General features: G+C 56.8%; 2 protein-coding genes across 7 annotated transcripts in view; both read right to left on the bottom strand.

Moving 5' to 3' along the window:
- The window catches only part of ADAM11 (ADAM metallopeptidase domain 11), a 20,012-nt gene extending 12,767 nt beyond the window's left edge, over positions 1-7,245 (bottom strand). For 2 of the 4 annotated variants that reach the window (XM_029212045.1, XM_029212044.1), the window contains exons 1-2: positions 7,156-7,222; positions 6,521-6,696 (exon numbers count right to left, since the gene is read on the bottom strand). In XM_029212045.1, the coding sequence (XP_029067878.1) occupies positions 6,521-6,696; positions 7,156-7,222 (243 nt within the window). Of the gene's footprint in view, positions 1-6,520; positions 6,697-6,927; positions 7,086-7,155 lie in introns of those variants that run through there. The other 2 variants (XM_029212046.1, XM_029212047.1) reach the window with 2 other exon arrangements.
- A 5,335-nt stretch (positions 7,246-12,580) lies between these two features.
- Positions 12,581-24,680, bottom strand: part of DBF4B (DBF4 zinc finger B) — a 41,359-nt gene continuing 29,259 nt past the window's right edge. The window contains exons 10-15 of one of the 3 annotated variants that reach the window (XM_029212751.1): positions 23,008-23,041; positions 21,517-21,562; positions 19,095-19,211; positions 15,764-15,872; positions 15,501-15,625; positions 12,581-14,646 (exon numbers count right to left, since the gene is read on the bottom strand). In XM_029212751.1, coding sequence (XP_029068584.1) covers positions 13,707-14,646; positions 15,501-15,625; positions 15,764-15,872; positions 19,095-19,211; positions 21,517-21,562; positions 23,008-23,041 — 1,371 coding nt within the window. In that variant the 3' untranslated portion in view covers positions 12,581-13,706. The remainder of the gene's footprint in view (positions 14,647-15,500; positions 15,626-15,763; positions 15,873-19,094; positions 19,212-21,516; positions 21,563-23,007; positions 23,042-24,680) is intronic. The other 2 variants (XM_029212752.1, XM_029212753.1) reach the window with 2 other exon arrangements.

The following is a 24,680-nucleotide window of genomic DNA, read 5'->3' as shown; positions in this document are numbered from 1 at the left end:
TGCCCTCCCTCTCCCCTCCTGGACTTGGACTATCTCTGCCTTCCCCACCCACCCCTGTCTGGACCACCCCTGCCCTCCCTCTCCCCTCCTGGACTTGGACTATCTCTGCCTTCCCCACCCATCCCTGTCTGGACCATCCCTGCCCTCCCTCTCCCCTCCTGGACTTGGACTATCTCTGCCTTCCCCACCCATCCCTGTCTGGACAACCTCTGCCCTCTCTTGCCCTCAGGTCTGTTCCTGCTTGTTCTTTCTGGCCCCTACTGACAAGCCTCTATCCCGGCCCCCATGCTGGCCACCCAGGAGAGCAGCCTGTCCAGGCCCCTTGCCTTGATTCCGCTCTCTAAAGTTGGTAGCCTCAGGGATAATCCAGCAACCTCTCTGAGCCTCAGATTTTCCCACTGAAAATGGTAAGATGAGCCCAGATGCAAGGCTGCAAGGTTGCCTTGTGTGGCAGAGGTTGTCCTGGGCCTGGAGGATTCTGGAAGAGTCGACCCTGGTGCTTGCAGAATCTCCCCCACTCAGAAAGTCAGCGAGCTAACCCATCTGGCCTCCCCACTCTCTGTGCAGACCAAGCTGACCCCAACTCAGGGTAAAGCCCGGACCAATGCGGGAGCAGACACCAGGTGGCCTTTGTCCCCACCACTTCCTGCAGCCTGCTGAGGCCTCATCCCTCTCCTTACCTGGCAAGGCCTAACTGTGGGGCTGGGAGGCCCCCTTCCCCAGCAGGACACAGGGTTCAGGCCAGGTTCCTACCTGGGGCAGTGCAAGGGCAGCTGCTGGGACTGGGAGGCAAGCCCAGGAGGGGTTGGGGGAACCACCAAAGGCTATGGGAAGAAGAGGACGGAAAGTAGATAATGGGGCACGTTTGCCTAACCTGGCCCGATGCAGGGGCACTGGGGGGGGGACACCCCCTGTCTGCAGGAAAAGAAAGATCAGGCAAAGCCACCTCAGTCCCCAGGCCCTCTGTACCCCAGGCGCCCGGGTAGGGGGTTCCTGCTGGCACCAGTCTTAACCTCCCCCCACCAACCCACACACTCCCAGCCAAGCTTTCAGCCCATGTTCTATCAAATTCAAACTGCTCCTGGCCTGCATCCTGCCAGACCTGTCCCTGACCTCTCTCGCTATCCCTCAGTCCCTGCCTCGGGAGCCCCTTCTGTCCCCGACTGCTGCCCTCCTTTGCGCCCAGCTCAGCGCTGCTGGTGACCGGCCGACCAGGCCTCCACCCTGTGCCCCGTGCTTGCCTCTCGCTCCCCGGCCACTGGCTCTCACGTGCTCAGGCTCATTCGATCTCAACCTGCCCGGGCAGTCTGGTGCTCATTTTATAAACGCCAGGGAGGGACACTTGGAGGTGACTGGCCCAGGGCCACGCTTGGGAGACGCTGGGTCGAGGCTCACCCTCGGGCCGGAGTTCCTGTCTCTCATGGCCGCTGTGACCACCTGGCTGCGGTGACCTCACCCTCCCCTGTCGCCAGCTGGTCCACTCTCCAGGCACCTGCTTGCCCCCCACCAGATATGAGTGTGGAGGCAAGGAGGCAAAATCCCCGCTGAAGTCCCAGAATCACAAATACAGATGCCAGGCCTCCACCCCAGACCTACAGAATCACAGTCTCGGGAAGGGGAAGCCTAAAGATCTTTCGGGTTCCCAAACACCCCAGAAAGTTTGAACATCCAGGCGCTACCCCTCAAACAGTTACCCTGAATCCCTCCTCCCAAGCTTCCATCTCCTCCCAGGACCTTCTCCTCACCCTCGTCTGCGACCACAGGGCGTGCACCCACCCACCCCACCTGACAGGGCTTCGGCCCCTCTCTATCCCTGGGACCTCGGGCACATCGATTTCTTTGGTCACTGATTCAATTCTTCACAGGGGCGGCCTTTAGTCCCCTGGGGTTCGGGCTACACCCACCTTTTTCCTTGCCCAGGGGCTCAACACTTTTGTTGAAGGAAAGGCATCAGAAGGCCCGAGTGAGCTGCTTACCCTCTCTGAGCCTCAGTTTCCCCACTGGTAAAATGATGCTGTCATGAGGACTAAATGAAAGCCCTTTTAAATGTGTTTTTCTCACAAGGATTAGTGATATAATAATCAATGAAAAAGGAAGTGTAAATGTTCCAGCTGAACAGGGCTTTGAGGCACTGGAGAAACCGCGTGGGCTGGTGGTGGCAGAGGGGGAGGAGCCGGAGAGGCAGGAGCCCCACCTGGGAGAAATCCCTGCCTTCCCAGCCCTGGTCCCCCAAGATGCGCCGAGCCTGCACTTTTCGGCAGGACAGCGTGAGTCCCAGATAGTGAGAAAGAACAGTTGGACCAACTTCCGATAATGGGATTTGACCTAAATGCTTGAGGACAGAGGGACTCCTTACAGGGTCATTAGTCTCTCTGGGGACAGACTCTGGGCAGCTGGGTCCCTCCAGGCAGCCAGGAGGGGTGCTTTGGTGAGGCCAAGCCCACAGGCTGGAGTCTGGCTGGGGAGGGCTCAAGACTCCTGCCACGTTGCCCCTCCCCCAACCCTGCACGGAGTCTGACAGGTAACCCCAAATGCTCTGGCTCCTGTTCCTGACACCCAGCCCTCCTGCCACACCTGGCCCCGGACACTCAGGAGGCCAGATGTTGAACATCTGCTCCTGCCGGATCCCAGGCAGGACACCTGCCACCCATCATCTCCTCTAATCCTCACAGCAGCCTGGGCGAAGTAGAGACTACTGTTACCCCCACCTCATGGATGGGGAAGGTGGGGTTCAGAAGGCTTGCCAGGCCACTCAGTCAGAAGCGGGGGAGCCAGGACCCACTGAGGCTGTCCCGCGCCAAAGCCACAGGTACAGCCTTTCAAATGGAAGCTGAGCTTCCTGCATGAACTCTCCCTCTGCCCAACCTCATGGCAGGGCTCGTTCAGGGCCCACCCTGGAGCAAGCTGGGCCCAGCACAAATCCTTCCAGCCACCAGCCCCCTCCCAGGAACCCCCTCCTGCCTCTGATCCCAGGTCAGAGCTGTGACCTTGGCCCAGGTCAGGTACTAGGGCTCCAGGCACAGGCCCTGTGGCTTCCTGCCCGTGACTGCCATCTTGCAAGGGGCTGAGGACTGAGCCTTGCCTAACTGCCCCCCACTCCTCCCCAGCAAGAAAACGCAGACACCACAGCACGCGTCCTCGGTTAAGGGCTTTCAGGTGGCAAATGCTGGTCTGGGCAGCTCTCCCAGGAGCTCAACCCAGTGACTGAGGTCCCCTCTGCCAGCTGACTCCTGGGCCTGGGACCCTCCACGCCCCCGTTCACTAACTCACATCCTGCCCTCTCCTTGGTTCCGAAGGAGGCTGGGTTTTTCAGGGGGAGGCACAACCCGCACAGCCGCTTCGTGTGGATTAGAAAAAGGGTCCCTTCAGAACACATGCAGCCTCACGAGTCCTCCGATTCACTCAGCCCACTGGCCCGGGCACCCTTGTGCGGTGAACACTGAGGCCCTGCTTGTTCTTCCGCCTCACACCCAGCTGCAGGCTCCCTGTGATCCCAGGTTTCTACACTTCCAGAAGCTCCCCGACCTCTCGGCCTCAGGCCTAGCCTGTTTCCAAACTGGACAGAAGTGAGATGTTGAGAGCCGTGGCAAGGAGGGCAGAGTCCCCTGGGCCTTTCTTTGCTGTACCCTTGAGCGAGGGGCCGGCATGCACTGGCTAAGAGGGCTGCCCTGAAAATCAAGCTTGACCATGCTGCTTAGAGTGACCTGGAGTAGTTACTTCACCTCTTTGTGCCTGTTTCCCCATCTGTGAAATGGGAATAATAATAGCCCCACCTCCTGGAGTTGTGATGCAGATGAAATAAATTAATAACATAGAAAGGTAGAACAGTGCCTGTCCCATTGAGGGCCCAGTAAATTGTAATTTCTCTAGCTTCGAACTCCTTCCTGGACTGCTTAGCTCTCCCTGGTCCCCCCTCACAAAAGCCAGGAGTCTTTCCCCATCACTACCTCCTGGCAGTGGGTGGGTCTGAGATCAATGTTCTCATCATCCTGATTTGAGGGATCCGGGCTCAGAAAGGTGCTGGCTCAAGGCCAGAGCAGGTGAGCACCCTGGTTCCCACCATCCCAGCCCTGCCGGCCAGCATGTGCCCCCAAACTTGTCACATGACCCACAGCAGATGGAGATCTTGCTGCTGACCCAAGACCTTGTTTGGCTTGAGATCCCAAATGGGTGCAAGAACTTCAGACAAAACCATACAGCAGCAGGGTGGGACACTTCCTGTTGGGACATTGGGCTCAACGCTGCACGGGCTCCACCATCGGCCCCTGAGGTTCTGAGGCCAGAAGTGCTCCAGGGAGAAATGCCAAGTGGGAGCTAGAGGGGCCTCCTTCCGGTCAGGTGGGAATATTCTGGACATGTCTTTCTGTCTCCCTTGGCCTTCCTCCACCTTGTGCTGGGCTGGGTGGGGGAGGGAGGTTGGGAAATGCCCCCCCCCACCCACGTGCCAAAACCCAGAGAGTGCCTGGAGGCAGAACGGCACTGTGGGAAGAGCCCTGCTCTTGGAGAAAATCACCCCACTGATTAAGATCTCATTGACTTTGGGCAAGTTACTTAATCTCTCTGAGCCGCAGTTTGCTCATCTGCAAAATGGGCAGAAAAAAGTTACCCACCTTACGGAGTTGTAAGAATTCCACCCCAGGGGAAAATGGTGTACAGACTAGTCAGGACAATGAGTGAGCCTCATTGGGAGGCTGCAGGGAGGTCCCAGGGAAGGCTCAGTCCCAGAGAGATCCCCACTGGAAGCGACCGTGACCACTGCCCCACAGCTCCACAGAAGCTCCACTCCCACCCTCCAGACACCCGGTTGGGCTTATTCAGACTTGGTCACTCACACACTGTAACACATGCACACATGCCACCCACTCACCCAGCAGAGAGACACCCAGAGAGACTCCCCCATCCTCTGCATACTCAACCCATACAGTCCAAGCGCACCCATCCCCGTCTCCCCACCGTCACAGGTACCACCATACCTCAGACTCCTGCCCCCACTCTTTCTCTTCAGGAAGGACTAAGCTGAAGGAACACCCGCTCTTCATCCTTCCCTGGCCCCCCGGCTTTCCCTCATCCCTGTCCTCTGACCCCACTGTGGTACCACCCCATCCTCCAATCTGGACATCCCCTAAGACACCAGTCAGACTCCAGCAGCCAGGAACAGCAGCCAACTCCCAGCCAACACAGGCTTGGGGTGCACGGTTCACAGGTAGGGGGCCACCAAGGAAGAAAGTCAGACCAAGGGCCAAACCCAGCCAGGACACCCTATCCCTGGCCCGCGGACCATCCCTACTGCCCATCTACCACCTGCCAGGGAGCCTGGGCAGGCCCCAAAGGCAGCCTCCACCGCCTTCCCCTCCCTCCCAGCCCACCACCCCCCACCCCTCCCCATCTTCACCAGGCCTGCCCGCTCAGAACCATTAACCACCCCTCCCCCACTCCACACTGCCCTGAGTGATGGTCCATCTATTATGCATGCCGCCTTCCTGCTCCATTCCATTTCCCCGAGTCCCCCCGCCCCCCCCCCACCCCCCGGCAACGCCACAGCCCCCTCCACCCCCCCTAAGGGCTTTTAACCAAGTACATTAGGCAGGGCCAGAAGCCAGTCTGACAGATGTCCGCAATGTTAGCCTCCGTTTCCCTGCTTCCTCCCTCTGCCCAGCCCAATTTACCTCCCACCACTCCCAGCTGCCCAAACTTCCCAGACCTTGATTGTACTCCTCTGAGTCTCTCTCCTCCTCCTATTTCTGCCAGGCCTTTGCCGTCCTGCCCTCGCCGACCCCTTGGCCTGGCTAACTTTCAGCTTCGAGCTCCTGGAGAGCCTAGGCATGCTGAATGAATATTCCATCTGGGTGATTATTGCTCACATGATATTAATTAATTATTAATTGCAATTAATCTCCTTCATTCCCAACCTTCCTCAGGGAGGCAGGGGGCGCCTGGCAGCTGAAAGGGACAGCGGGTGAGTGGAGTGGGCATTTGTGAGTGAGCTTGGGGCCTCGAACATTTTCCCAAGGCCCACCCACGGCGAGAACGGAAAGGAGAACAACAATTCGATCAGGGCACAGGGGGAAACTGAGGCAGAAGCAAGCACTAAGCTGGTCCCCAAAAAAGCCCACTGAGGGTGGCTGTGGCGGGCACCCAGCAGCCCTAACCCCTGACTGGCCTCTTAGCTGCTTCTTCCTGCCTCTCACTGCCCTCCCCAAGCCCCATCTGGTGTAGGACGGCTTGCTTTGGCAGGAGAGGGGGCTGGTGGAAAGCTGACCAAGGCTGGACTGAGCCCTGGGCCTTCTGGGTCCGCTGAGGGCAGGGGATCCCCACCCTGATGGGAGGGGGCCTGGAGAGGGGCAGGTGTGTGCTCCCACTAGTGGGCTCCAGCACCCCCTTGGTAGCCCATTGTACAGAAGGGGAAGCTGCAGGAGCCGGCTGCTGGGGAGGCAGGCGCCCAAGCCCTGGCTGCCCCGTGGTCTCCCCTGGGCTCTAAGGCCTGCTCCAGCCCCCTGGCCTCACTGCCGGCCCCACTCACCGGGCCACCAGGAGGCTCCTGGCGGACCCTGGTGTCCAACTGCTGCTTTCGGACCTCTCCCCCGGAGCTCTCCCCCACCAGACGGCTGGGCTCTGTGACCTCCGGGGCTTCCGGGCCCCCCAACGGGGGAGAGACCCTCCAGCGCAGAGCTCCGGCGGGACCCCGGGTCCCCACACCTGGGGAGAAAAGGGCATAGCTGCAGACAGATGCCCACCATGGGGCAAGAGACGGGAATGGGGTGGGTACGGCACGCCCATCCCCCACTCTGATGTGGCCCCTGGAACCCTGGGGGGATCTGGGTGGGAGGATCTGCTGCCCTGCCGAGGCAAGAACCCGATGGGGAGGGGGCCAGGAGCTGCACTCCAGCCCGACCGTCACGACTGCCCCCCCACCAAAGCCTCAGAGACCTGCAGAGTCCGCCGGCCGGCGGCAGGGGGCTGGCCGCGGTGGGGGGCAGATGTGGACAGGTGGGTGCATGCACCCTCTCTCCCTCCCCCCCCCACGCCCTCCCGCGCTCTGGACCTGCTGTCACCCCGAGCACTGCAGGAAAATGTGGCTGCAGCAGAAACCGCCGCAAAACCCGGGGCGGGGGCAGGGAGGGGGCGCCGAGGCCGGGCCGGGCGGGGGTCACTCACCGGACGAGGGGAGCAGCGGCAGCAGCAGCAGCAGCGCCGCGAACGCCCAGCGCCGCAGCCGCCTCATGGCTCGTTCATAATCCTCCGGGTCCGGGGGCTGCGGCGGCGAGCTGCGCGGCGCGGGCGGAAGGAAGGGCGGGCGGGGAGGCGCGGGCTGCGGGAGCCGCGGGCGGGGGCGCCGGGCAGTCGGGAGAGGGGCGGGAGCGGTGCGCGGGCCGGCGGCTGCGGCGACGGCGGCAGGGAGGACGCCCGGCTCAGCGCGCTCCGGCCGCGGCCATCCCGGCGGGGCTGCGGGCCGGGTTAAGAGCCGAGCGGCGAGCACGTGAGCCGAGGGCCCGCCCCCGCCCCCCGCGGCCCCCACCCCCACCCCCAGCTAGGCAGGGCCGGGGCCGCCGCGACGGGAGGACAAAAGAGGCGCCGCCCGGGACCAGCCTTCCCGCCCCTCCTCGGCCCCTTCGGCAGGTGCAGGGCTGGGCGCACGCGGTTTCCACCTCGCGATCTCCTCCTCGGCTGCCCTTGCTTGGGGAGCTCCGAGGACCCGTCGATTCATAGGGGGAGGGAGGCAGGGTACAGAGGGACCCCCGGGCTCTGATCTGGTGACGGCTCTTCTGGGGACCCGCGCGATCGAGGTGCGGGGGCGTGGCTGCCCCGCCTGGGGTCACCCCTCTGGCTTCGTACCCGGGAGAGGGCTTCCCTGGACCCAGCCCCCAGAGCCCTGCTCCACTGAAGGCTATTGGAGCTGGGAAGGCTGAGGCCCCAGGGATGGAAGCGAGGGGCAGGGGCTCTTGCGTCCAACCCAACTCAGTGCCTCTGGGATCTCTCCCGGTGGAGTAGGGCACTGCTGGGTCCTCTCAAACACTTGGGCCAGACCCCTTTCCATCCAGCAGCCTCCTTCTCTGGGCGAATGATGCCCTTGCCTCCAGGAGGGCCTCAGGCATTGCTGTCACCGGGGGGTCCTCCCCTCACTGGGCTGAGTCCCTCACACAGGACACCTCAATTCTTTCCCCTTCCCCTAAATATATAAACTAGCCAGGTAATTTACATGAGGTTAGCATGTCCAATTCCTGTCCCTCCCTTGCCAGCCCACATCTTTGAGGAGCAGAAGATACCTCTGCATTCCCAGCCTCCCCTCTCTCGCCAAACTAGGTTGCCCTGTCTATAGACCATCTGGCCTCCCAACCTACCTCCCCAGCTGTGCCCTCAGCTCAGCTCCCAGGTTCCTGGGCAAGGTGGGTGCCCACACTGGGGGCTTGGGATCTCTGACCCCTGCTAGGAATCCTAAGAGTCAGTGATGGGTTAAGGTGTGGTAAGACACGTGAGCCCCGCTGGTGAGGCCTCACCCTGACTTTGTGCCCCAAGCCAGAGCATCCTCACACCCACACTGGGAGACCACAGATCACTGAGGAGCAGGAATGGAGGCAGGGATCCCCTTGCTGGGTCCTCTGCTTCCCCAGGGACCCAGGGCCTCTGCCAGGGAGGGAGCTGCCTCTGGCTCATGACAGGCCCCCCCCCCCGCTCTATTTTAGGCCCAGGAGAGGTGAGAAGGTGATTTCCCAGGAGGCGCTGACATCAATGCTGGGAACAGGGTGACTCCCCCCCCCCCCATCCAACCACCTGCCATTCCAGACCCAGATGCTCAGCAAGTCTGAGTCAATTGTTCCTTCATCCTGGAGACATCTTGGAAACCTCCTCCAGGGTGTAGGGGCTCTGAGGAATTAGGACCTACTGTGTGATATTCCCTGGAAGCCCACAATTATCCAGGAGGGGGAGACTGTGTTTCTCATTTTACAGGTGGGGAAACTAAGGCTCCAAGAGGCTACGTGAGCCTCCCAAAGTCAAACAGCTGGTCGGTGAGAGGTACATCCCATATTCCAGGGTCCCCCTCCTCCCTGGCCACCCCTATCCCCACCTTTGCCTTCTATCTGGGACCTAGAAGGGACTGGCCCATCTGGTCCATCTATCCCACCCTCTACCCCTTTGGTTGGCACCCCAGACACCACCAGGGTGAGTCTGTCCTACCTTACCCTCGCCACGTTACACGGCCTCCCAGGGTTTCATTTCACCATGGAGGGCTTTGGGCCTGTGGGAGTCTGGATCCCCTCCTGCAACATGCCCAAGACCACACAGAGACCCCAATCTGTGGCCCGGACCTCCTAGGCTGAAGCACATTCCTACAACTTCTGTGGCCCTGGTTCCTTGGTCTTCCTGGTGGGGAGATCTTACTGGTCCTGAGTGACACGTCTCCCGTGGCTTTCTGGGCCAGCTTCCCTGGAGCTCAATTGTAGGGCCCACTGGCCTCCAACAGCCCCTTATCTCTCTGGGTTCCCAGCTTTGAGCACACCCAGCTGGACAGCTTGACCTTCCCTTGACCATACTCCACTCCCCACCCAAGTCCCCTCCTCCCCATCTTGTCCTCAGTGGCAGCTCTGCTACAAGCTGCACGCCACTCCCAAGCAGGAGGCTTGCTTCAATTCCCTCACGCAACCTCCTGCCTGACGTCGGGGGTGGCGGCTGTAGACAGCTTCTCCTCAGACTGGGACTTCACAAGAGTAGGGATTGCCGCCCCATCCTACTTGGCCCGATAGCAAGGATGGTTTTCTCCTTAGATGGGGGCCCCTGAGGGCAGGGCCTGTGTCTCCCCCTCAAACAGGGGTTGGTTTCCCTGGGGGAATGCTCACCCTAACCCCACAGCTATGGTGGGCTCCTTTGGACCCTCTGCCCACCACTTGTTTCCCCACGCAGAAGAAATCAGAGGTTGGTGGCCACTGCTGTCTTGATGCCATCCTCGGGCCACCCTCTGGGGAGATGTTAGGCTCTGGTCCCCACCCCCAGTCCTCTCTCAGGAGCCCCCTTACCATCAGGAGGCTGGGGCCTCCTTCCCTGTACATTCTTCCTGCCCTTCAGCCAATTTTCCCCTCAAATTTTCCTGCACAGGGGCGAAGCTGGGCTTATGTGGGACCAAGACCTAGTCCCAGCAGCAGCTGCAGGTCAGGGAGGGGTGTCTGCTGCCTCCGCCCTGGGGCGGCATGGTGGGCAGGGATTCCTGCCCGCAGAGGCAGTCTAGGCCCCTTGCCTAGTCTGCGAGGCCTGCAGCAGAGGCCGCGCCAGGCAAGGGGGCAGGGTGGTGAGGTGAGTAAGAGTAGGACTCAGGGCTCCAGGCAACCCACTGGGGTCCCAATCCTGGTTAATCGCTGTGTGAACTTGAGCAAGTCCCGCAACCTCTCTGAGCCTCAGTTTCCTCATCTGTGAAATGGGGGATAAAAAGTCTTCCCCGCAGTGTTGCAGGGGAGATAAATGAGTGGATGAGCCTCAGGTGCTCAGAGCAGTGTCTGGTGACAGAAGGGCTCACTCACCCTGGGCTCACACTGTTCATGTTGCCCTTACGGTGCCAAGGAGGAAACCAGCTCCTGGCTGTTGTCCAGGACCCAAAGGACTCCTTTATGGCTTGGGGGCCTCGGGGTCCTCTCTACCCAGCATGTGGGGAGACTGTGCCTAATGACATGATACTGAGGGGTGGGGGGTGGAACAAGAAGTTCGTTCTGCTTCTTCCCAGGTCCCACCCAGTGCCGTGTCCTTTCCACCAGGAGAGGACCGTTCTTGCCGTCCGAATATCCTTCCGAGGGAAGCCTCAGCTCCTCCCTCTTGGTTGTCTGGGTGGCCCCCTCCTTTAATCTCTGAAGCTCTGAGGCCTCGCCTCAGGGAGGAGTTGGAGGTGCCTAGGGTGCCAGAATCCTGGGGACACCCATCCTTTGAGAGGTTCACAGTGCACAAATGCAGTCGTGCCCCTGGGGGGCCAACAGTACGCCCACCCCACTGCCCCTCCTGTCCCATGCAAGGGATCCTCCTGGAGTTCTGGGGAACCGGCTGTTGGAAAGTGGGGCGCCCAGGGATGGGGTGTCTCACAGAGCCCCTTAGCAGCTTCATCCACAAATTTACACTGGAGATGGGGCTATGGGTCAGAGAGCCATCATGAGGTGGGAGAAGAGTGAAATTCATCCCTGGTGAAACGTCTAGAAGGCAGGCCTCGCAGGTGTGTGTGTTGGTGGGGGGATGTAATAATAAGTTAGTTTGCTGAGTGTTTACCACGTGCCAAGCACCTCGCTGACACAAGATTTAATTCTTACTTCCTGGTGATGTGGCAATGACAATTACTTCCATTTTTCAGATTAAGAAAACTGACTTTCAGGAGTTTGCCCAAGGTCACAAAGTGGCAGGATCTGGATTTAAACTCAGGCCTGCATGGCCTGAAGGCTACAGGGTTCGTGGAAAATATGAAAGCTGTGCCTTGAAGAGTGGGCATTCCGGCTGTTTTGGAGGGTCATTCTAGGTCAGGGCCCAAGAGTGAGGACGCGGGGCTGCATTGCCCGCGATGGTCTGGCTGGACAGGGTCTGAGATGGAGGGGGTGGAGAGGACAGGGAGGCAGGGAGCACTGTCAGTAGGGAGAGTGCACAGGAGGGCCCTGGGGCTGGCAGAGGAAACAGGAGAGACGTATGACGAAGTGGGCAGGGGATCCAGGCTCGGACCAGAGTCCCTCTGTGGTGGCAGCAGGACAGGAGGGACGCAGGGATTCCTAGGAGGTTATGGTATTTTATTATCGGAGGAAGGACACTTGAAATCATCTCAAACAAGCCCCCTCACTTAAAGATCAAGGTCAAGCAGCACCTACCTGTCCTGGCTCGGACCTCAGACGTCCTGGGTTCCTCTCAACTTATATCCTGGAGGCCAGAACAGAGACATGGCTGTGGAGAGATGTTACCTTGGGGCTTGACCTGGCAGAGGTGTGATGTCCAAGGTCACATGAGATTGTTGAACTGGGAGGGGAACTCCATACAGTTGGATGTGAGGTCCTGGGCAGATGGTGATGAAGGTTTTAGGACCTGGTGCATCGGTTTTGGAGTGAGTAGCATGTGAGGCTATCAGAGGTCTCAGAAAGGGGCGGGGGAGCTCCCCACCCAGAGTGGCAGAGTCATGGGAAAGGCAGTGGGGGACAAGGCACGCCCATGTGTCACAAAAGGAAAGGGATGCACCCATCAGGGAGCTCAGAAGGAAGCTACTGTCTGGGCCCCAGGGAAGGGGAGAGGGCCTGGAGCAGAACGCTCATTAGGGCGAAGGAGTTTCTCTGGGAGTGGGCGGCGAGCATGCCCTCGGCAGGCGACCACTCAGTGGGCAGCAGGGCCAGTGAGTGACCTGAGCAGACTGGACAGGCACGGCCCCACCTCCCTGCAGCCCTCAGGAGGGTGGTGGCACCCACACATGCTCTCCCACTTGCAGGAGGCACCCGTCCTTTTTACCAGTTGTTCTGTCTGTATCTGCTGGGCTGTCAGACTGCTCAGGTCCCTGGAGGGGAGATCAAGGCCCGACACACATACTCCAGCCCCCCTATCTTTGCTATTTGTTATTAACAAATTTATTTTACATCTCCTGAACCAAGATTAATTGTGAAATTTAACAGGATGGCATAAAAAGGACAAACATGACCTCTATGAGGGTTGCACACATAGTTGCTCTATTTCCAAACTAACAACTCAGGTCCTCACCTGCAGGTAGGCCCCCCTTTCTTCCTCCAAAATGAGATACAAAATAGCACCAGCCTTCTGGTAGCTCCCACATTGAAAAAGAGAAACACACAGAGGCAGAGAAGGGTGAGAAGAACCACAGTGCAAAATGTTAAAAAAAAAAAAAAAAGTGGCCAAAGAATCGATAGCAAACTCATCTCTGTCTCCAGATTAATGGCTTGGCTGAAAGAAATGGTGGGAGGTCCTTGGGGAAGGAGAGAGGGAGGAGGGTGATTGCAGAAGTTGGCAGGTGAGCCACTGACACTGGAACTGAACTCTGGGTGGGCAGCCAGAGCTGAGCGGCAGGGAAGAGCTGAGAGGGTCCCCAGAGGGGGCTCTGGCTACATCCTGGGCTCAGGGGAGAGGTCAGTGCTGGGCCCCCACTAAGTGCAGCAGGGAGGGAGCTCTGGAAGTGGCGCAGTCGAGCCCCTCCTCTGCTTCATATGTTCCTGAGGATCTGTGTGCACCAGCGTGGGGGGTTGGGGGAGGGGACAACACGCAGGCATCTCAGAAAGCAGGAGAGCCACATGCTTGTGGGAAAGGAGGCTGGGGGGGTGGTGGTTGTGAACACCGACAACTAACCCTGTTGGCTCTGCAGAGCAAGTGCCTGCAGAGGGACGGTAAGCCAGGCCAGGGCGCCTGCTGCTCTAGCTTCTCTGTGGGCCCTCCCTATGCCAACCTTGCCTCTGCCTCCTGGCCTGGGCATCTGGCCATGGCTGCACAAGCCATGGCTGGAGGAAGGGGAGAGGGCAGCCCCCAGCCCAGACCCTCTTGGTCCCACCTGAAGACCTGGCGGGTGGGAGGACTGGCGCCGTCAACCCCACAGAGCTTGGCCATGACCACAGCTGTTCACGTGGATTTCAAGGGCCAGGCCCCAGGCGCAGCTCCTCCCCATGTGCCCGGTCAGCCCGGGCTGGGTGTGCAGCACTCGGCAGAGGTGGAACTTGCCCTGAGTCAGGAGCTGTCTGGCCCCAGAGCTGCGTGCCTGGGGGGACTCACAGAAGTAGTTCTCTGTTGGCACTGGGCTGGGGTTGGGACTGGGAGGCAGGGAGAGGCGGGGGGGTCCAGGACCATCGGGAGCGGCTGGCCCCCCGGCTGGCTGGAAGGGGCGGGGGCAGAGAGGTAGCCTGGCTCTCTGCAGGTCCTCCTGGGGTCTGTGTGCCCGCAGCTGAGTGCAGGTGGGCTGGCAGCTGGCCTGAAGCTGCGGGGCCGCTGGGGAGCTGCTCAGCCTGCTGGGAGACAGGGCCAGAGCCTGCGCACTCAGGATCCTTAGATCCTGGGGGCCATCCTCCCCCAGGCCAGGGGGCCTGTGTGGCCCAGAACTCTGCTGGCCTGTCTGTGGGCTGCCCGGGAAAGGGGCCCGGGAGGGACAGGCAGGTCTGCTGGTGGCACATGGGCTGGAGGGAGGCCAGAGGCCTGGGCTCATGGTCTGGAAGGCGAAGGGAGGGAAGATGCTTGCCACTGGTTGTCCTGGTGCCACAGGGGCTGGGGGCTCTCGGGACGAAGAATGAGGCCTGTGGCCAGGACACCCCTGGCCTCTTCTCGGCATTGCCACTGGGGAACTGAACCTTCCGCTTGTGGCCAACAAGTGCCAGGTCTGGGCCAGAGGAGAGTTCAGCAAATCCAGAGCTGGTCAGCAGGCACTGGTAAGCAGGGCTCCTGGACACTGGTGTCTCTCGGGGGTCCACAGAGACATCAGCCGACCCTCCCGGCTCCTGGTGGCTTGCTATTGGTCCAGGTATCTTGCCAGCCTCCACAGGTTCAGCTGGTGCTTTCATGCCGCCCACTGTCCCATCTTGCTCTGAGGCACCTGGGGCCTGGTGATCGTCTTCTTTCCTCCTCCTGGGAGATGCTGCCCTGAGATAGGACGGCTGGCTGGGAGGCGGAGTCTCAGGACACAGAGGGTCACAATCGGAAGCCAAGGAGCCTGGCTGCCTGTGGGGATAAAAGCACCCAGCGGGCCATAGCGTTCAACTCCAGAGCAGGTGGCAAGCTGGGGTCCTCCCGGGCTGAGGCTGGGGCCGAGGGCAGAGCGGGGGCCTTCTGTGTTCTGGTTGTGCTGAAGACAGCTGGCCATTCTGGGTCCCTGTGAGAGGCCCGTTCTTGGCTCTGCGGCCTGTGCTCGGGGCTGGCCAGAGGAACAGGTTAGAGGCTGTTCCATTTATTAACTTCACACAGGAGGCCGTGCCCTTTGGTGGCTAGAGAAAGCAGCACAGATCCTGGGTGTCCAACCTAAGCCCAGGGAGGCTGCCCGGGGTGGAGACTTGGGGTGGGAGGTGAAGCCACAGCTCCTTGGTGGGCAGCAGGGGGAAGCTGGGGCTCAGAGGGCCCTGGGATTCTGCTGAATCCCCTGCAATCCTTTCTGGGGGTAAACGTCTAGAGAAGCAGCAAGATCCTCCTCTTCACCCACCTAGGAAGGACCCAGGAATCCCCCTCCCCACTTCTAGAAGGCCAGAAAGGCCCATGACCAGGCACATGGCGGGAAACAGCAGCTGAACTGCTCCTCCTGTGCCCCTAACTGTGGCGATGCCCGGGCGTTAAAAAGGGAGCCACACTCTGATCAGGGCCCATCCTGATCTGATCAGCTGAAGCCACAAATGGAGGTCTTCCCCCACCCCAACCCCCCCGAAACAAACAGGACAGGAGATGGCGGGAAAGAAAGGGAAGGAAGGAGTAAGAAAGGGAAGGGACGCCATAGCCTGGTCCCTGCTGCCGCCAACCTGAGGGTCCTTCCCACCTCAGGGTGGTCGTGCCCGCCACCCGCAGCAGGGCGGCACGGTGGCGCTCACCCGGGGAGGCTGGCCTGGAAGGGGATGTCCGCAAAGCTGTGGCTCAGCTGGGCGATGATCCGATCCACTTCGGCGTATGGGCGGGCTTCCAGGGCAAAGCCCTGGTGCTGGGGGCTCTGAAGATGCTGCCCAGGGTGAGAGGAGGCAGGGGCATTAGACCAGACCAGGGCGGGAGACAAGCGGACCAGGTGGGAGAGATCGGGTGGGGCAGGCGGCCTCAGGACAGGCTGGGAGCTGCTGTGTGTGGTGGGGAAGGAGCTCACCCCGCGCAGCTCCTCGAAGGCCTCTTGGCAGCACTCGCAGTACCCCTTCTTCCTCCTGGGCACCGTGCAGGCGGCCGATCGCCGGCTTGGCTCCTGGTCCCTGGCTTCTCTGGCGAGGGGACAGGGTGGGGGAAAGCGGTCACTGCTGGGGCCCTCAGAGCAGGAACTGCTGCTCCGGGGCCTGGAGCCCAGACCAGGGCAGGGGTGGACCAAAATGGCCAGAGCCGGGCAGGCACAGGCTGGCCTGCCTACACTTGGCCTCAGGAGAGGCAGCAAGGAAGGCGAGGCCTCCCTGTGAGTACCCCTTCTTAGCTCTGTCCTGTCCCTGCCCACACATCTCAAACCACAGGTGAGGACGGCTAATGAGTGGCAGCAAGAACCCCTGAGGACATTCCGGCTCTGCGGCACACCCAGACCCATGTTCACTTGACCCGCACAGCTGCACCTTCACTGAGGACTTTCACATCTTTCTCAAACCTGACCTCTCCTCTGAATTTCAGTCCCGTATTTTTTTTTTTGAGTTTTTTTTTTAATTGAAGTATAGTTCATTTGCAATGTTGTGTTAGTTTCTGCTATATAGCAAAGTGATTCAGTTTATATATGTGTGTGTGTGTGTATTTTTTCTTTTTCATACCCTTTTCCATTATGGTTTATTATAGGATAGTGAATATAGTTGCCTGTGCTATACAGTAGGACCTTCTTGTTTATCTATTTTACATACAGTAGTTTGTATCTGTTAATCCCAAACTCCTAAATTATCCCTCCTCCACCCCCTTTCCCCTTTGGTAACCATAAGTTTGTTTTCTATGTCTGTGAGTCTGTTTCTATTTTGTAAATAAATTCATTTGTATTATTTTTTAGACTCAACATATAAGTGCTATCATATGGTATTTGTCTTTCTCTACCTGATTTACTTCACTTGTATGATAATCTCTAGGTCCACCTATGTTGCTGCAAATGGCATTATTTCAGTGTCTTTTATGGCTGAGCAGTATTCCACTGTGTGTGTGTGTGTGTGTGTGTATACATCACATCTTCTTTAGCCATTCATCTGTCGATGGCCATTTAGGTTGCTTCCATGTCTTGGGACTGATGGATCACATGACATCAAAACTAAAACTCTATTTTTAGTTTTTTAAGGAAACTCCATACTGTTTTCCATAGTGGCTACACCAATTTACATTCCCACCAACAGTACAGGAGGGTTCCCTTCCCTCCACACCCTCTCCAGCATTTACAATTTGTAGTCAGTCCTGCATTTTTAACAGCCTGTAGGGTATTGGTATTCGGCTGTCCCAGCAAACTCAACGGGTCCAAAATATTCCCCTAAGGACTTTCTAGGTATGACACAAAACCCAGGAAACAGAAACAAGCTGAAAAATTCAACTACATGCAATTTTTAAAAATATATGCATGGCAGAAAACATAAAGTTAAAACACAGACCATAAACTGGGGAGGACATTTATAACTAATAACATAGCAAAGGGCTCATTTCCCTGAAACACAAAGGGCTCCTTACAAATCAGTAAGTGATCAATAACTGAATAGAAAAGTGGGCAAAGGATATGAAAAAGGTTTACACAAAAAGAAATTCAAATGATCAAACACAGGAAAACACACTTCAGCTCATTCATAAAAAGAAAAAAAATTAAAATTACAATTACACTGAGATACGTTTTTTAATCTATAAGATTGGCCAAAGTCAACAGGTCTGACAGCTCACAGTATTAGCCAAGGGGATGGGGAAACGGGCTCTGGTCCAGTGCGGGTGACAGCGTACCCTGGCATCACCTCCATGAAAAGCAATTTGGCCGCATTTCTCAAAATTACAAATGTAAGCACCCTTTGACCTGGCATTTCCACTTTTAGGAATTTATCCTGCAAATATGCTTGAACAGTCACAAATTTACTCTGAACAAGACGACTCCCTGCAGCACTGTTTATGATAGCCAAAGACTGGAAATCATCTACGTGTCTGTTAAATAAAATACAGTAAATCCATACCATGGGATACCCTGCAGCCATTAAAGGGAATGAAGATGCTTTTTAGGTACTAATAGAAATTAATCTAAGATATATTAAGTGGAAAAGCAAGATCCAGCACAGGGAAGAATATTGTGAGAAGAGGGAACAAAGGATACACAATGTACTTCTGTCCATAAACTCTCTCTGGAGAGAGACTCACAGTCTGGAGATTGGGGGATGGGTATAGAATATAGGTTTTTCACTTTAAACCCTTTGTAACTCTTGAATTTTGAACCAAAATATAACAATTTTAAAATTAAAAAAAAATTTAACATTTCCTCCCACAGATTTTCTATGCACACCCCCAGAACGCTGGGCTACCCCCTCTCTGTTCCTCACATCTGGTCACCAAAGCTTCACTGCTTCATTGTCTTCCCTTTACAACCTGTCGGCTCCTCTGCCAGCCCCAGGCCATCCCAGGCCGAGCACCCTGCCCAGGCCCAGCCCGGGCGGCCTCATGACTTCCTCTCTGCTGTCCCTTGCACCTTCTGGGAAAGGGATGAGGGGCACCTGGACTTCACCCCAGCCTGTTCTTGCCTTCCTCTGCTTTCCATCTACTGCCACATTCCCTTTCTGTTTTTCTTACCATTAGCACTGTTTCCTGATCACGTGGCCCTTTTCTGCTGGTGGAAGCCACAGGTCCTCCTTGGCCCTGGGGACCCTCGGGCTGAACATCTGCCTTCTACTCTCCTGGTCTGTAAACTAACCCTGCGGCCCACAAGTTAGAAAGGGGCTGAGAAGGTGTCCAGGCCATCACCCGAACCACCTTCCTTCTGTGATTTGGTCAGTGAAGGTTCAAACTCTCACCCATCTGTGAGTAGGAATACCGGCCAGCATACAAGCCACTCTGGACCGCATGGTGTGGCAGGTCCCCCAGATCCCCTGCCCCCATGTTTAGCCCAAAAGGCCTCGAACTTTGATGTGCACTGAAATCACATGGGGAGCCCACGAACATGCAGGTTTGGGGGCTCCATCACCAGAGACTGTGATTCTGTGAGTGTGGAGTCGAGGACCCTGCATTTTTAAAGGGACCCCAGGGGACTCTGATGAAGGTGGTCTATAATTCGAGTTTCAGAAAACGGCCTCTTGCCCTCTGGACACAAGTCAAATTCTTCAGTATGGATGGAGAGCACCAAATAAAATGGATGAACACTCCTGGTGTCTCTCTTCTCTGGGCTAAGTTCCCGGAATAGACCTCGCCTAAGGAGCTAACACATGGCCATTCCCAAATCTGACCAGCAGGCCCAACGGGGAGGACTTTGGCCTGGAACCAGCTCTTGGTACTCAGGAACCAGAAAGACCCACCTGGTATGGTGCGAGATGCCCGGAGTCGTCGGGGCCTCAAAGGGACTTGCGTCTTTGGGTCCCAGAAAAGAAATTTCGGGAAAGGATTTAAACTGATGGTGGAAAGGACGAAACTTCCTGAAACACAGAAAACTTCCACTTTGACTACAGTGGGGAAGTGGAAAGGGTGAGGAAGGGGGGCTGGCCCAACTCCCGAGAATTCCACTCTCACCTGCCCAACTTTTAAATTCTAGAACAATGCTCTCATCTGCCTTACTAGGCTAGATTAATATTTTAAATTAACACTCTTCCTGTCTACTTTCCAAGACTGTTTACACTTACTGCCTCCCCTGAATCCTGTAACCTCTGAGCTGAGCGGGACGACGGTGTTACCCTGTTTTACACAAGAGGAAACAAAGCCCAAAAGGTTTTGTGACTTGCCCAAGGGCTCACGACCTGTAAGTGGCCAGGTCCAGATGGGAAGCCACGTCTCCCAAATCCTGATCTAGTTCCTCCCATCTTTCCATTTTGTTTCTCGATCTTCACGTGACCTCTGAGGACTCTAGCCTGGCAGAATCTAAATGCAAGGATGTTTAACCCGGAGCAGTGATCTTCCTGTTCCATGAAGAGGAACATCTCTGCTCTGGGCTGGTCCTTTGTACTATCTGAGGGGTGGTGCTCTGGAAGGAAGAGAGGCACAGTGAAGGTTCTGGATAGTCAGACCTATACTGAGTGGTTTGGGGGGTTTGCTTCAAGTTGCTCACGTTCAGGAGACTTTCAGAGCCAGATCTGGCGATCTGTGGATACTCAGCAAACCCTGGGCACACCGTGTTGGGTTGCAGTGGCCGGTACTCCAGAGGAGAGCAGGCCCTGGGTTGCTGGGTGGCACAGTAAGAGCCCCGTGGCCTCAGGAGTGAATTAACAAATGAGTCTTCTCGGGGACTTCCCTGGTGGTCCAGTGGTTAAGACTCGGCGCTTCCACTGCAGGGGGCTCGGGTTCAATCCCTGGTCGGGGAACTAAGATCCTGCAAGCCGTGCGGCACAGCCAAAAAAAAAGTCTTCTTGGACCCTGAAGGAGAAGGAGGCGCCCTTCACAGTCCTGGTACCCGCCTTTCGCCTCCTCCATGTTTCTTTGTTCCTGCTTAGGAGCCTGGAAAGTTGAGTTTGGTGTGGCTATGCTGGGCTTTGAAGACTGCCTGCTTTAGAACCACACGTAAAAAAGGATCGTGAGAAAGCTCAGCTCCACTTGGATCTTGCCTACGATGCCAGGGGCACACAAACCCATGTACCCTGCTCCGGTTACCAGTGACACGGCCTGTGCATGCCGTGTGCAGAGATACTGAGGCCCTGGTGGTGTCTCAGCCACTGCGTTGGAGTCATGACTACTTGACTCAGCTGGTTGTGAAGGGGCTGAGTGTGAAGGACGTGCCTCCCGGCCCACTGGAACAGCAGACGAGAGGGCATCCTTCCATCCCTGTGTTCTTTCTACTGGCTTTCGAGCTGGCAGAACCAACTCTGTACTGTGTGCCAGTGCCATCTGGAGGACGGGCAGGCAGGCCAGGCTCCTGGGCCTGGGTCTCTAGCTGGCCCACCTGAGCTGAGGGACACAGTGAATTTTGGTGCAGGAGTTGCTGCTGGGTACATGTGGGCTTTTTCTCTTTTAAAAAAACTTTTTGGGTTAATTCTAGATTCTCACAGACTCCTGATCTAGTTTCTATGGAAGAGTCTGTGGTAACCCAGGTGGCTAACAGCTCATCAGGTTATCATCAATGTGACCTTCCTGCTCTAGGTAAGAAGGGGCCCTCGTGGGGGCAGACAGGGCAGAGTGGAGAGGGCGCCCGGCTGGATGTGGATTCTAGCTTTGGGCTAAGATTCATTAGGAAAGTGGCCGTGTTCATGTCCCTTAATTTCTCTGACCTTACTTTCCCCACTGGGAAGAGAATGGACTCTCCTCATGCCAGTTTTACCCAGGGCTGTCACAAGATAACATGTACCAGGAAAGGGTTTTACACAGCCAGACAGAAAGGCTTCATCAAGTACAAGGTGGTCTGACAAGGGAACCCCAATATCACCCCAGAGATCTTCACTTCATCCAAGACGGTACTAGCACTAATACCAGCAACGATTCGGTATTGTCAGTGTACATGTGGGGGGAAACGAGGAGCAAAACTGAGCCCGGATGGGACACCATGGACTCACAAAGGCAGAGCATTAAAAGGAGGGAATTCACACACAGGATCATTGACCTCTGACTTATGACCAAGAGGAGTGCCGGCTGGGCACGGTGCCTCCTGAGAGGCACCGTGTGAGACTTTTCCATGACAGAGGGGACAAAGGGGCTTCCGGGGAAGACAAAAGTGCAGGGCTGAGGGGCTCCATGTCCCCATGGCAGCTTGGGGCCCCCGAGTACCTCTCCTCTATGTGCGTCTGGTGGCCCACTCACCTGCTCTCATCTTCGACTTTGAGGAACGGTGCCTTCAGTCTGGCCACTGGAAGGAAGAGTGTGCCCGTTAGCCATCTGTCTGCTCCGGTGCGGGGCCTGAGCTCTACATGCAGGAAATGCTCAGGGAGGTGAGGCTCTGCCAAAGCCTAAAAGGCTCTCGGAGCTGGAACACTCGCCGCCCCGAGGTGCGCCTTTCCATTTGCAGAGCGAGGCACCCACTCTTAATTCCTCCAGCCTCTACCTGGGAGAGAGGCAGCAACTCTTGCGGGGAGAGGCTGCAGGGTGCCCGGGGTCCTAGGAGTGGGTGCTGGAGGCTGTCAACCTCGACCGTCAGAAACTTGGCTGCGTGGGAGAAACCTAGCCCCTGTTGATTTCTGCTAAAAGCCTCAGCTCCTTCCCAGACCTTTACTCCTGGTGTCTCAGAATCCCAAGGGGCCTGAGAACAGCTCCTAGAAAGAATTCTCCATGAGGATCCTGAGTTTTTTTGAGGGGAGGAGCAGTGAGGAAGGGAGCTAAAGAGTGTTTCGAGGTCTTGGCAGAAGGACAGGAAAAAAATATCAAAAGTGAAATCTGGTTCCTGAAAAAACAGGGCAAAGGGGTGCTGAGAAGACAGATTTGGAGTCAATTAATCAAGAGATTCATCCCCTACTAGCTGCCTATCTGCACAGTCTACAGACTCTCTTAGGCATTATAAACCGCTTCCACGCTCCCACAATGACCAGAAGTCCTGTCAAAGGGGAAGCCAAGGCACTGGAAGCCTGGGCAGAACCAAATCCCCAAAGAGGCTGGCCCCTCTCAGCTCCCGGACCCGCTCCAGGCCACCAGTGCCCAAACAGAAGCAGCCTTTCTCCTTGCGTAGCAGCAGATCCCATTAATTACTTTTTGGGGCGACTTCTCGTCTTTCTAATTAACTGAGACAGTGATTAAAATCAATTCCCCTACAGATTTCCTTGGATTTCAAACGTGAGAGGTGCCAAGTGACTTTTCTTAGCTCCTGTTTGTGCACGAATAAATGCCACTTAAAGAGCATCTCTGGGAGGAACATCCAGGGGGAGAAACTCTCCTGCTGTCCAAGAGGAGCCGGGCCTATCACTCTGCCTGTCTGTCAGTTTCAGGGAGTCTGGCATTTCTGCAAGTGGTAGGCAGCTGTCAAAGTGCCCACCCCAAACTGCTCCTGAATCAGAAGGAAAAGGATGCTGAACTGCGATCAGTGACCAGGAACAGCCAGAGGATGCAGGAGCCAGAGCGACCACCTGAGGTCTTGGCTCTGAAGAGAAGGCCCGGCCCAGCAGCCCGGGACTCGCTCATGGAGGCCTCTCTCCCACCACTCTCCGCTCCGAAGCTCAGGCCCTGGAAACACGATGGGGCCATACAACCTGGACTTGCTTCCTGCCGCAGAAAAGCGGGCAGATGCTGCCACAGAGGGAGTCGTGGGGAAGCATTTAGGGAGGGAGGGATGGCAATTAAATGAGGAAGAGCTATCACACTGACCTTTCCGTGTTCTTGACTCTGCTGGACATGTTCCCTAAATGGAAAGGGAAAATAGGTTAAGGATGTGAGGCAGCCGGGGGGAGGGGGGGGGGTCGAGGAACTGGGCCCAGTGAGCCGAGTTGCCACCAGTCTGCCCCACTTAGCTTCCTGCCCACGGCTGGACTGTGAGCTGGAGCGGACCTCAGCACCATGGCTCCCTCCACCTCCCCAGGGACTTGAAGTCTGGTGAACTCTGTGCGTGAATCTCAATGGCAGCTGACTTTGTACAGGGAATGCAGGGCAGAGCAAAGAGCAAGGGCTAGGGGGCCGATGTGCGGAGTTCCCACTTAACTCTTTGGATGTGGCACAGATGAAATTCCAGCAGGTAACGGACCTGACGCAGAGTAGGTGCTTGCTAACGGCAGCCTGTATTTTCTAGGCATGGCTGCCATTTCAGGGCAGCTGATAGAAAAAGGGTGAAGACAACGCCTCTTGCTTACGGTGCCCTATCTTGCATACCCTGACTGTGTTTGTCAAAACCGACTTTTAGGGGACTTCCGTGGTGGCACAGTGGTTAGGAATCCGCCTGCCGATGCAGGGGACACAGGTTTGAGCCCTGGTCCGGGAAGATCCCACATGCTGAGGAGCAGCTAAGCCTGTGCGCCACAACTACTGAGCTTGCGCTCTAGAGCCCGTGAGCCACAACTACTGAGCCCGTGTGCCACAACTACTGAGCTTGTGCTCTAGAGCCTGTAAGTCACACCTACTGAGCCCATGTGCCACAACTACTGAAGCCTGTGCGCCTAGAGCCCGTGCTCCACAACAAGAGAAGCCACTGCGATGAGAAGCCTGTGCACCACCACGAAGAGTAGCCCCCGCTTGTTGCAACTAGAGAAAGCCCGCATGCAGCAACGAAGGCCCATGCAGCCAAAAATAAATAAATAAAATAAACAAAAAAACCCACAACAAACCAACTTTTAGGCCAAGGTCAAACAAAGCTAATATTAAAAACCAAATGGAACAAGTTTTTAAAAATCAGTTAAAGGGTTGGGAGGGTGCGGATAGGATGAGAGATCCAACGGCTCCATGACTGTCTGCACCTCTGGGCCCGAGGAGGTTCCAGATTCTCCTCCAGGCCACACTGCCGGGGCAAACACAGCCCGAAGAAGCCTTCCACCTGCCCTCACCTATTAGCAGATTGCACCCAGAACTTGCTCCGAAAGGGTCCCAAGTAACTACAAAAGAGATTATTAAGCAAACAAAGTAAAAATACTATGTATTCGCGTAAAAGGGGGGAATTTTGACGTATCTGCTTGTAGATGCTTGGAGTCCTGGAAGGACATTTGAGAAACTGTTCACATTGTGGACCTCAGGGAGGGAGCTCGGTGGCTGGGGAGCAGGAGTTGGAGGGGAACGAGACTTTCATTGTATACTTTTCCCAAATGCGAGCAATGTAAATCTACTTAGCAGTGGCAGCAAGACCCTAAAGATGCCCAAACCAGAGGGGCTGGGGCGAGGGGCGTCGAGGCTGAGCATGCCATCTGGTTTGGATTTGGTTCTGCTCCTGGGTATCAGGCCCTGGATGGACCTGTAGGGCTTAACTTTTCCTCGGATTCAGGCTGGGTGAACACCCCGTGGCTTTAAATCAGCCCGGCTTTCTTGATGTGATACACATCAATTTCTAACTCCAGCAA

Source organism: Monodon monoceros, unplaced genomic scaffold (genome assembly GCF_005190385.1).
Source record: "Monodon monoceros isolate NGI ecotype Baffin Bay Population unplaced genomic scaffold, NGI_Narwhal_1 Super_Scaffold_9, whole genome shotgun sequence".
NCBI lineage: Eukaryota > Metazoa > Chordata > Mammalia > Artiodactyla > Monodontidae > Monodon > Monodon monoceros.
The sequence above is the reverse complement of the archived record's forward strand: the minus strand, read 5'-3'. Positions and strand labels throughout refer to the sequence as shown.